Raw genomic sequence first — 12,337 nt, 5'->3', positions numbered from 1 at the left:
TCTCTAGTTGAGAAGTGCTTGATTGTGCTTATGAGACTGCAGAGCAATCAGAGGTGATAGAAGAGTTTCCATTAAGCTGGCAGTCAATTTCTTTTAGGAACAAATGAATTGTTCCTCACTTGCCATTATTGTTATTTATGATTTTGTTCCTCTCTATTTATATAAAAGACATATTAGGTAACTATTAAATCCTTATCTGTTGTGATTAAGAACAGTAGTTCAGATAAAGATCTGAGATGTTTTGATTCCTGTGAAGAGAGATGGAACCTTTAAAAAAAAATTTTTTTTTTTAGCATAACTTTAGATACCAGGAGAAAGGGAAGATCCCATTGGAAGTCCCAAAAGCAAGGGAGGTATATTTATATCATACCCTCTATGAAAGCACAAGTTGCCATAAACAAGAGAGAGAATGATTCTCTTTGTCTGTCTCTCTGTCTCTTTCTCTGTCTCTCTGTCTTTGTCTCTTTCTCTTTCTCTTCTGTCTCTGCCTCTGTCCCTCTTCACCTACACCAATATTTTCCTAGATCTAAATGAGATAACTCCTTGAGACAAAAGTGAGCTAAATTCAAATAGGGCAAGTTTCCTAAAGGGGCAACTATGTTACACATAGAATACCCATTTGTAAATGTGCTATAAGGGAAACAAAACCCTACAAGCAGGAAGCAACAACACATATACGTCCTTATATGAAGGCCTTTTGGTTTGGGGAAGTAATTTTAAATCTTTTTATCCCCCCCCCCCGCTTTCTCTTCTTTTATTGAAATTAATGTTTTTTAAAATTATTTTATTATTTTTAAAAGTTTATTTTAATCATCTGTGTGACACTAGGATTTTAGTGAAAAGTTTGAACTGAGCTGGTTCCAAGTTCAGATTTTGCTGATACAGGTTACAAAAGAATTTTTTGCTGTTCACCTTCCCCTCTTCTCCACCTCCCTTCCCCCCCTCCCGCTCCCGTCTCCTCCCCCCCTGCCATTTTTATGTCTTAGTTATTTAATTTTAAATATTCTTTGTGCTGGGGATAGAAGCAGAATGGAACTATATAGGGACATCACAAGTAGATAGCAGACATAGAGGCTTGCGCCTGAGAAAGATAAAGCAAAAGCTCACAGAGGAAATAACTCAGGAAGTGAGTCACAAACACTGGTAAGTTACCAGATCCATCTGATCATTCAAAAATTCCTGTTGGAGAAAATTCCTGACAGCAGGAAACAGGACCTGGGAATTAATCTGTAAGCTAGTCTCTGAGGATATGGAATTGCTCTAAAAGCAGAAGCTTTAGTGGAAAAAAGAAATTAAGAGACATGCTTAATTTTAAGAAAAACACTTCCTGTGTAGGTAAGGTTAATGCCAGACCTCAGACACAAGAGACATGTCAGACACAAGTTAGGAGTCTTTTTGAAGGTCATTAACAGTGACCTCCAGCAGAACAACAACTGCAGAATTGGATCTGCCAAGCATCAGATTCACCCCAGCACTGGCAAGCACAAGGGTCAGAAAAGAGAGTCATTCTGACAGAAAGTCTTAGAGGAAAAGTTCCCACATTGATACAGGTTCCAATGGCAAAATCTAAAGATGTAATAGATTGTGGTGAAAACTCACAGAAAGCTTAGATTGTATTTATCTAGTCCACTGTTCAATATAAAGATGAAAAACCTTCTCTCTCTTTTGATTGTAGGCACTAAGTATGGAAGGACCTGACGAAACAGATGAGATCAGACTGAAGCAAATGCACGGAGGTCTCATACATTACTCTGAGCCTTCCCATCCCTGATCATAAGTAACGGCTCTTACTGCCACAGTTAGCAAAAATAGGGTAAATACTAATAGAGATAAAGGACTCCAGCATCTCCAGCATCTCAATCTTGACTGGCTAAGGAGCACCCTCCCCAGTGTGGGCAGTGGAAGCAAACCAGAGATCATATTGCGTGTGAAGATTCAACAGTAGAAGCCTACAGAAAGATGGAATAGTTAAAAAAAAAAAAAACAACAAAAAACAAAAAACCTGATCTCCTTGTAAAGGTAAATGAAAAAGGAAACAGATCTTGAAGTTTAATATGATATGGTAAGCAGGGGGTTGGTGGATATGATGCAATTACCTGACAGGGACAATCAAAGGGCATTTTTAGCAAGTACTACTGACCTGATACCCAAATAAATTATCAATGCATATGACTCAGACCTTCAAAGCCCAGATAAAGAAGCCACTAAAAAGATAACAGAAAATAAAAGAGAAAAATCTGTGTCTGCTGCAGCCATTGCAGTTTGAGTTGCAGATAAACTAACTCTTGCCCAATATATCTGGTACACAGTATCTCAACAAGGAAAGGCTTCCAATTCTAGATCTAAGCAAAGAGCTATTTGGATGGTGGAAAGGCAGAAAGACATAATAGAGCTTGCAAGGTTCAAAATTAATAAGAAATTTGATAAGTACTGGAGAAAAGAAATGATGGCACCAGAAGAGATCACAATAAATGCTGAAAGTAATATTCATGAATCAACATTATTAATTCTTTACACATCTATTCCATCTGGACTCTAAGGACCCTCTGTATACATGGTAGGTCTCAAATTACCATATTAATCATTCTATCAGAGATATCTGATAGATGCCTTTGTAGAATTTGAATGGGTTTAAAAAATGGAAGATGGAGTAAGAGACTCCCTATATCTGAGATAAATTAAGGTGATCTTGAAATTCCCTAAAGAAGTTGTTGGTATCAATAAGAAGGTGGGACACGAAGGGTTCAGCGTGTCCAAGTCTACAAATTCTCTCTCAAGTATTAGTATCTGCTGAAACCAATTCAAGTTTACCACAAATACTAGGAAGATATTGCATACAACAATCTAGGATCCAATATCTGCAGATTTTGAGTAGCCATACAGTTGTATAAAAGTCTAGAAAAGAAACAGACAAGAGAAACTGTGTATATTGTAAGAGTTTTTGCTTTATACCATATCTGACTAGTATTTGGTTAAGAACTATTTCAATTTACTTGTGCTTTGGAATTTCAGAGGAATAAAATGATGAGCATACCCATAACTAGTACATCTCTCAGATGAAAAAAGCTGAAAAATGGCTATCAAACTAGCCACAATCAGACCAGAGCTCTGAAATAAATTGTAATATAATGTCTAAATCTATTGTCAAAAATTCCAGCAAAGAGAGACCTATTGAGAAGCTTTGATGTTCAAGAATAGCAGTTAGCAGATCTATGAAAAGCTAATACTTACAAAGATAGTTGGAGACTAGGCAACTTGCCTGTTTACAGAGTAGCCTAGTAAAGGGGAATTTTGGAGGCAATTCACGGCAACCACTTCTTGCCCAAAAGAGAATTGATGCGACTTTCTGATGAGCAGATAAAAAGAATCTATGGATACTTACCTTAGTGGTCTCTGAACAAAAGAGAACACCTATTAGTTGTCTGGAAATGTTATGAACCTTATACTGGCTCTGAAAGGGATGTTTCTAGAGAAGGTAACTCTGTTTTGTTACCCAACCACTCTGCCTCAAATTGAGGGGAAACTCAGTTCAAAAAGGGGGAGAGGACTGAACTAAGAGGCAACTCTTTTCTTTCTTTCTTTCTTTTTTTAAAAGCTTTTTATTTTCAAAATATATGCATAGTTTTCAACATTCACCCTTGCAAAACCCCGTGTTCCAAAAATTTTTTCCCTCTCTTCCTCCCATCCCTTCCCTTAGATGGCAAGTAATCCAATATATGTTAAACATGTGCAATTCTTCTATACATATTTCCACAATTATCATACTGCATAAGAAAAATCAGATCAAAAGGAAAAAAAGTGAGGAAGAAAATTAAAAGTTAGCAAACAGCAACCAAAAAAGTGAAAATACTATGTTGTAATCCATTTTCAGTCCCCATAGTTTTCTCTCTGGTTACAGATGGCTCTCTCCATCACAAAGCCATTAAAACAGGCCTGAATCACCTCACTGGGCAACTCTTTTCTTGCCTAGAACTTTACCTATATAGATTCCTAAGGCACAGAGACAACCTACAGAGCAAAGAAATGCTGACAGACAATATAATGATGAAGCTCATATTATCAGCAAGCTCACTTATAGGAACAGAGAGGTCAGGAGATCAAAAGAGATAAAGATCTATTCAAACTGTATCCAGAATAACATTTACCGGTGCACTGGAAATAGTTGCACATAAAGCCCAGAAACATTATAGATTGCCCATGTAAAGTGTATCTTGCATGAAATGTAAAATGCTTAATATGTTTGTGTATTTAATGTTTTAGTATAATAAAATATATTAGCTATGTACTGATTTATTCACTGTATATTTGTGCATATGCTAATGTTCACATTTATATTGTTCTTTATAGACCTATTGATATTAAAGCTAGCTAGTGGTTTTTTTCCTTATCTTATGGTTATTTGCCTGAACACTATGTAAATGAATGTAAAATGTCCTTCATGTAATTTCCCCATTTAGTCAGTGAAATGTCCTATCAAGTGATGATTTATATTATGCAATGCTTCCTATGCATTTTGTTAATGAAAATTTGCTATTATTGATTCTATGGGATGATTACCTGGAATGCTAGGATAATTATTCTTGTTATATTAAAATGCTGGTGTTCCTTTGATACTTGTGCTATATAACTGGAGAATTCAAGTATACTCCAGCTGATTTTTTTTTTTTTTTAGTTGCAAAATATTTGATGTGGGAGAGAACACAGCACCCACCTTATGAGGTCTGCTATAGAGACAGAAGCTTCAAACATACACTATTCCCACATTCACAGTTTAGTGATATCTTTACACTCTGGCTTGCTGGGGCTTTTTTTTTTTTTTTTTTAACAGTTTTTTTGCGGGGATAAAGAAATCAGAAGAGAACACAAAGGTTGTCTGTCTTGCTCATATCAATAGAAGAAGATATTCAGACCTGAAGTCCATTGATCCTTACATCTGTGACCCAGCAAGCTCTGGGTTTAGACAATGAGAATCAGAAGTAGTTAAAAACTGATGGATATGCTGCTGAGATTAGGTAGCCACCAGAGCTGCCTCTGCTTCTGCCCACCTCCTTCAACCCATTGTTTTTTATTTTTTTAAAAATAATTCTGAGCTTGAATACCCATTTTCCATATTCAAAGGAGAGCAGAAAAAAAGATTGAACTTTAAGTTGCTAATCTCTATTAAATACAACTTGCTTTTCCTTAAATATATACATTCAACATGTAACTTTGAAATATATCCCACTTGTTTGTTTTCTTTAGGTCTTTCTGCTCTTTTCTGTGCACTTGAACCTTCTTCAATGACCCTCTTTTCTTTTATTTTCTTTTGGCAACCTTACCACAATCTAACCTTCTCCCCAACTTCCTCTGCCCCAACTGAAAAAAAAAAAAAACCCTCTTGTAATAAATATGTATTCAATCCAAACAAATTCTCACATTGGCTATGTATGCCATGTACTTTTAGTTCATCACCTTTTTATTGGAAAGAGGGTAAGTAGTTGTCAATGTGTTAATCATAGGTCTTTTAAATCTTTCAAAGATGTTTTTCTTCACAAAACAGTAATTGAATAAATTGCTTTGTAGGTTCTCCTAATTTTACTCTGCATCAGTTCATATCAGTTTTCTCAAGTTTTTTTTTTTTTAATCCATCCCTTTAAATATTTCTTATGGTATAATAATATATCATCACATTCATACACATCATTTGTTTAGCCATTCCCAAACTGATGGACATCCTTGAGTTTCCAGCTCTTTGTCACTACAAAAAGAATTGCTATAAATATTTTTGTATATGCAGATCCTTTTCTTCTATCTTTTTGGAGCAAAAGCCAGTAGCATCATCACTGAGTCAATGGATATACATAGAGTAGTGATTTTTTAAAATATAGTTTCAAATTGCTTTTTTTATTCAAATGGCTATACCCAATTCATAGTTTTATCAAGAATGGAAAATAGCATGCCTGCTTTATCTAAGCCACTCCAACAATTGTCATTTTTGCCAAATTTATGACTGAGATAGAACCTCAGAGTTGTTTTAATGTACTTCTCTAGTGATTTGGACCATTTTTTCACATGGCTGTTGACAGTTTGGATTTCCCCTCCTATCTCTCCTCCTGATTTCTGGACTGAGATGGGATGCCCACCTCTTGAGTAGCTCTAAGGGACAAAAAAATCCTATAAGTGGAAACCAAAAAAGCTCAGTACAACCTCCTTCAGCAAATCTGATCCCCCTTCCCCTCCTCAATCCATTATTAGTGTTCTTCCTCCTCAAATGATTTTGCATTTACTAGATATACAAATTGTATCCCCCACTAGAAAATAAGATTTTTTTTATCTTTGTCTTTGTATGCCTACTATTTAGTATAATTTCTTATGTGTAGTATATAGTTGATATTTATTGAATAAATCAATTAATGTTGACAAAATGTAAATTGTTCCAACTATTCTGGAAAAAAACTTTGAAATGACAAAATAAGTTATTTGAAATGTTCAAACTCTCTGATCCAACTATCCTTTTATTAGGTTTATATCCTATAGTTAATGACAGCAAAATAGGTTTCCTATATAAAAATATTCTTAGAAGCACTAATAATAATAACAAAAAGCTGGAAACAAAGCATTTTTTTACACAAATTGTATTTTACTAAACAATTTGTGATATAAGACTATAAAAGAATATTAGACATAAGATGAATATTTAAAAGTCTGGGAAAAAATTTTTATGAACTGATATAAAGTAAAGAAAGCAAAACCCAAAGAACAATGTACATAATCTGACAATAATGCAAATTAAAGCATCAGTAAAAGCAAACATATCTTAGATCAAATATAAGGAATATTGTTAGCTTCAAAGTACTAAGGTTAAAATATACATACATTCTGTTAAATGGTAACCTACAAAAATAGCAAGTCATAAACTGTCAGTCTAAATCACTATAGTTATACTTAGCCTTCTAGGTGTGTTTTTTTTTGGGAGGCAACAATGGGGGTTTGTATATTGGGAAATAGCTAGTTTTTCACAACAAAATGTATCAACTGAAAAAATAAGGCACAGTTATTTATGCCTTATTTGTCATGGAAAAAAGGGGGAAACAAGAGTATACCTAGATTTTTGTGTTATTTGCCCAACTGATTTTGGGATAGCTCCTGCTAAGATTTTTATTACTTAAGTAAATCTGTTTCAATCCAGTCTTTGAAACTGATTAACATAGAGTTGTCCTTGGGATCCATGCTAGGTAGTTGAAGAGGTAGGAAGGAAAATATAGAGGGAAATATAATTTAGGAAATGATGGTAAGTCCTGAATAATTCCTTGAGTTAAAGGAGAAATTGCCACACAACTAGATTAAAATGAAGGGGAAAGGGGTGCCTAGGTTATGTAGTGGATAGAGCACCAGCCCTGTAATTAGGAGGACCTGAGTTCAAATGTGACCCCAGACACTTAACACTCCCTAGTTGTGTGACCCTGGGTAAATCACTTAACCCCAATTACTTCATCAAAAAAAAATGAGGAGGAAGGAAATGGCTCTGACAAGAAGTAGAAGAGTGTTGTATGTATTGCAATTAAAAGAGAATTAAGCTTAAAGCAAAACTTGTAGAAATGCATACTTGTTTTTTTTAAATGACAGATAAAAATAATTAAAACATATAGTCATTGCTTAACAAAAACAATTAATTCTATAGCCACTTGGCTAGAATGCAACTCTTCTTTCTACACAGGAGTGCTGACAATTTCAGGGCAGCTAGGTAGTGCAGTGGATAGAACACCAGCCCTGAAGTCAGGAGGACCTGAATTTAAATTTGATCCCAGACATTTAACACTTCCTAGCTGTGTGACCTGGGCAAGTCACATAACCCCAATTGCCTCAGCAAAAAAAAAAAAAAAAAAAAAAAAAAAGTTAAATTTAGCATGATTGTCTAACATAGTCCCTATTTGTCTATGTCTTCCTTTGAAGTATTTTCTTCTTTGTGTTTTAAAAATATTTCACTGATGCTCTTTTCTTTTTCTTTGGTATCACTATCACTAACCATCTACTTTCCCTCCAGAATGCTCCCTGTGCCCTTCTCTTCAACCTTCCTCCCACCACCATAAAAATTCTCCCTATTAACTAATAAATATAGTCAAATAAAAATTTCATACAATTCCTGTTAAGGTAATTACTCCTTTCACTACACCCCACTGTCAATCTTTAGAGAGGTATACAATACATAAAGCTTACCTGAAATTCTGTACTGCATCTAAGTGGGATGTTTCTATGGAACTGAAATACAAACATAGAGAAACAGAATTTTAAAAATAAAGCAGATACTGATGAAAGCAACTTGATGATTAATTAAAAATCTTATCTACCTTTTGAAACATTGAGATAGTTAGCATAAAGACAATATTATATTAGTATGGTTTAACAAAATTCCTGGTTGAGAGTAATTGGTTTTTTTAAAGGCACAAACAATGGGACTATATGAAGACTTCCTACCACATTCTGAAAATATGTGGTTGACTGTGTGCAGCAGACCCACACAGAAAAGAAATCTAAAAATCCATAACTAATTTCCCTCACTTTGATGAAGAACAGAAAACCTGCTAGTGGCTAGATACCTCAAATGTCTTCACACACATATCTCCAGGGAAAAACTAAAACTAAAAACCTCAAGACAAAAGTTGAAAACAGTTGTTGTTTGGAGAAGGAATCACTTTTCATTCATAAAAGTGAAGGGCTATTTAAAAGGCACCCAAGACCAAGAATATCCCAATATTATAAAAGAAGATCCTTTCTCACCATCTAGGCAAGTAACATTAAAAAAAAAAAAAAAAAAAAAAAAAGGTCTCTATCATTCTTAGGGAGTATCCTGTTATCTAAATCAATGGTCTGACCACGTAAGGTGATAGAATCACTATATCTTTATTCACTTTTGACATGTCAATTCAGTAAGTATTTAGTAAGCAAATTTTATGTGTTAGATGCAGAGGATACAGAAATAATCTCTACCCTAAAGGCTCTTATCATCCAGTAGAGGCAAAGATAATGGACATAAACACCAAAGCTATTATATAAGGGAGGTCACAGAAAAACAGGAAGAATTCAAGGAAAGAAAAAATTTCTAGCTGAAGGGACAAGGACTTGATCTGGAAGGAAGAGAATTTGGCTGGCAGAGTTGGGAAAAGAGTCCGTTTCAAAGCAAGACATGTTTAGATGCACAGAAATAGGGAAAAGGTGGGACAAGACTGAACAATAGCTGGTTGATCGACATGTTCAGAACAGAAAGCAGATAAAAGGATATAGTGTAAAATGTGACTAAAAAGGTAGGCTGGAGTCACATTATGGAAGGACCTGAATGTCAGGCTTAGTAATGGGGGCATGACAATAGAGTACATTTCTCATTAGCAAATCTTTTGGAACAGGACCTTATTTTTTTGGTTTATTTTAAAAAATGATACCTACACCTGAGCAGATTTGAAAATATTTTTGAAAACCCAGCTACCTTCTCTCTCAATTAGCTTTTTGGCTTTTTCACCTAATCTACTAGAAATTCTGGGATAGTGAGAGGGACTGGTGGGAACCTATGAATTACAATAGTATTTTTGAGGTATTGCAGGCTGAGATACCAAAAAAGCCTCCTGATTTAATTCAACAAGTTTTTAAGCACCTACTATGTGCTTCAAATATGCTCATAGACCATAGGATCATAGAAAAAAATTTAAGAGATCATCTAGTTCAATGTTTAAAATTCAAATAGAAACAAATACCTGAAGGCTGCATGCTGACTTAGAAAACCACAAATTAACATTATCTTTGGTTTCACTGTATTTTTATTTATTTTGCGAAACATTACCCAATTACATTTTAATTTGGTTCTAGACACTCACACTCAAGGTTTTAGTAACTGATATAGCTCAATTCTCATTTTTATAGATGAAAAGATTTAGGCCTGGAAAGAAAATGTGACTTGTCCAAGGTATCACAGATAGCAGTGACAGAAAAGGTACTAGAACCCAGGTGGTTAACCTCCTAATGCCATTTTTTTCCATTACATCATGCTGCTTCTCACTGAAAAGAAACCATATGTGAAAAATAATGCAGAGGAAGGTAAACTTATTTTGCTTTTTCCTAGAGATCAGAATTGGCAAAGATTATGAAAAGACAGATTTTGATTCAATATGATGAAAATATTTCTTACCCATCCCAGCTAAATTATAGCTATATAGCCCATAAGGAATGGGCTGATGTGTGAAGAATCCCTAGTCACTAGAGGTCTTTAAGCAAACATTTATTAGCAATGTCACATAAGAGACATACTTCATGTAAGAGTCAGACTATATTATCTTTTCAATTCCTGCCAATTTGGAGATTCTGTGATTCTCTTTGGGGATTTCTATCTTCTCTTTAGAGAAGACAGACTAGGTAGGAATCAGATAAGACAGAAGAAAGCAAGGAAAAAGTTGTAAGTTTGCTGAGGGCAAGGATAAAACTATCGCTCCACTCTATTTCTTCTGTCCAATGACCCCCAGGAAACTCTGTCAAGATAGGCAGTAGGGAGAGAATTAGGAATGGGCTAAAACAGGATTTATCCTATGTGGAATAACAAGGACTTCTTGTTGAAGTCCCAACTGTCAGCTCTATTGTATGATTTTCCATTTGAATAGGGAAACAGCACAGAATAGGGCAAAGAGCTTCGAACCTGAGAGAATGTGTGTTTGAATCTTCACACTCTGTGTGATTTTGGGTAAGTAAAGTCTGGGGCTTAGTTTCCTCATCTACAAAGTATTGGATTCAGTGAGCTCTAAGATTTCTTTGAGCTTTAAATTTATGAATCTATAAGCTGACAGTATCAGTTAATGGTGGAAGACAATAAATGGAGATATTTCTTCAAGGATCTTACATTTAAAATGCAGTTCAGTCATATATATATATCTATATATATATATTATATACATATTATATATATATATATATGAAAAAAATGAAAGGTATCTACAAACAAGACTTGTAGCACTGTTTATTTAATCTTTATTGTTAAATTTAAGTAGCTTCCAACTTTTTTTGCAATAACAAAAATGCTGAAATGAAAATCTTTGAACAGATATCTTAAATACATATTTACCACATGCTCAAGGTAAGTTTCCAACAATGGGATTATCAGGTAATAAGGGAGCGTGGACAAATGACTTAGGATGCAAATATTGTTAAACAAATTTGGACTGAAATTTTTACTGATATCTTTATGTTTATATCATCTGCATTTCGCAAAACAGTCTTCATTTTCCCCTTTCAGAGAGTGCTTAAAACAAAGACTAAAAAAGAGAGAGGAAAAACATTTCAATAAGCCTAACCTACACACTGAACAAGTTAGACATTATATGTACCATTTAAAAAAAATTTTTGTGTTGAATTAAGAGTTATTTCAGAAGCAACGGTTGATACTATAGGCAATTTTGTTTTATTGACTGCTTTGATCTGTCACAGCCATAACTTACCTGTCTGGACACAAAGAGACATAGAGTAAAATGACAAGCACAACTCCCACAATTGTTGCTAATGACGATCTCATCCAGAAACTTAGCTGGCAAAAATTACAGTATTGCACAATGGTGATCAGAATTGCAGAGCACATAAACATGGTATACTGCAATGAAGGAAAAAAAAAAGCAATTTCAAATTTAATTCAAAATTTCAACAGAACTTCCTATTACATGAGCTTAACTGAGTAACAATATTCAGTGAATATTATGTGAAATAAAAACATTTCTAACATGGAGATTTAGAACAAGAATGGGCTCAAAAGCTGTTTTACAATTAAAGAAACTGAATCTCAGAGAGGAAAGGATTGGCCCAAGGTCATATAGCCAATTACTAGTACCACTAGGCCTAGAACCCAAGTCTTTGATTTCTACTTTGGTGCCCTTTTTACTTTACCAGATGCTTTCTGTTAGTAAATTTTTATTCATGCTCTTACTCCACCCTCCTCCCCAGTTTGTTGCCACTGTTCAAATACTTCTCAAATGTCACATCCTGCCCTCTCCCATCCCCAAACCTAGTCCACAACCATTTATCTTCTTTCTGTCCTTTCAATATGCTTCTCTAAGACATTTTGACAATATTATATTCTATTACTAAGTATTTTTAAAAGTTTCTTTTATTCAATACTGATACATAAAGTTTAAGTTGCTAAAGGCAAATACTATTTTTATACATAGTGACTAAGTTTTCCAGACAGATCATTTATCATGAAGTTTATTACCTAGATTTTTAAACAAGTTTAAAATGACAAGTTTAAATTAAGTTTTCTAAGATATTCCAAATCTAATGCTGTTGCAAAGAAAAAAAAGTTGTGTGTAAAGCATCATCATTTCAGAGTTGC

At 34.4% G+C, this 12,337-nt stretch overlaps 1 protein-coding gene across 2 annotated transcripts in view; it reads right to left on the bottom strand.

The window, feature by feature from the left end:
- The window catches only part of ADCY9 (adenylate cyclase 9), a 186,159-nt gene that overhangs the window by 19,111 nt on the left and 154,711 nt on the right, over positions 1 to 12,337 (bottom strand). For both annotated transcript variants that reach the window (XM_051967711.1, XM_051967720.1), the window contains exons 8-9: positions 11,454 to 11,602; positions 8,197 to 8,238 (exon numbers count right to left, since the gene is read on the bottom strand). In XM_051967711.1, coding sequence (XP_051823671.1) covers positions 8,197 to 8,238; positions 11,454 to 11,602 — 191 coding nt within the window. The remainder of the gene's footprint in view (positions 1 to 8,196; positions 8,239 to 11,453; positions 11,603 to 12,337) is intronic.

This window comes from Antechinus flavipes, chromosome 1 (genome assembly GCF_016432865.1).
Source record: "Antechinus flavipes isolate AdamAnt ecotype Samford, QLD, Australia chromosome 1, AdamAnt_v2, whole genome shotgun sequence".
Classification (NCBI taxonomy): domain Eukaryota; kingdom Metazoa; phylum Chordata; class Mammalia; order Dasyuromorphia; family Dasyuridae; genus Antechinus; species Antechinus flavipes.
The sequence above is the reverse complement of the archived record's forward strand: the minus strand, read 5'-3'. Positions and strand labels throughout refer to the sequence as shown.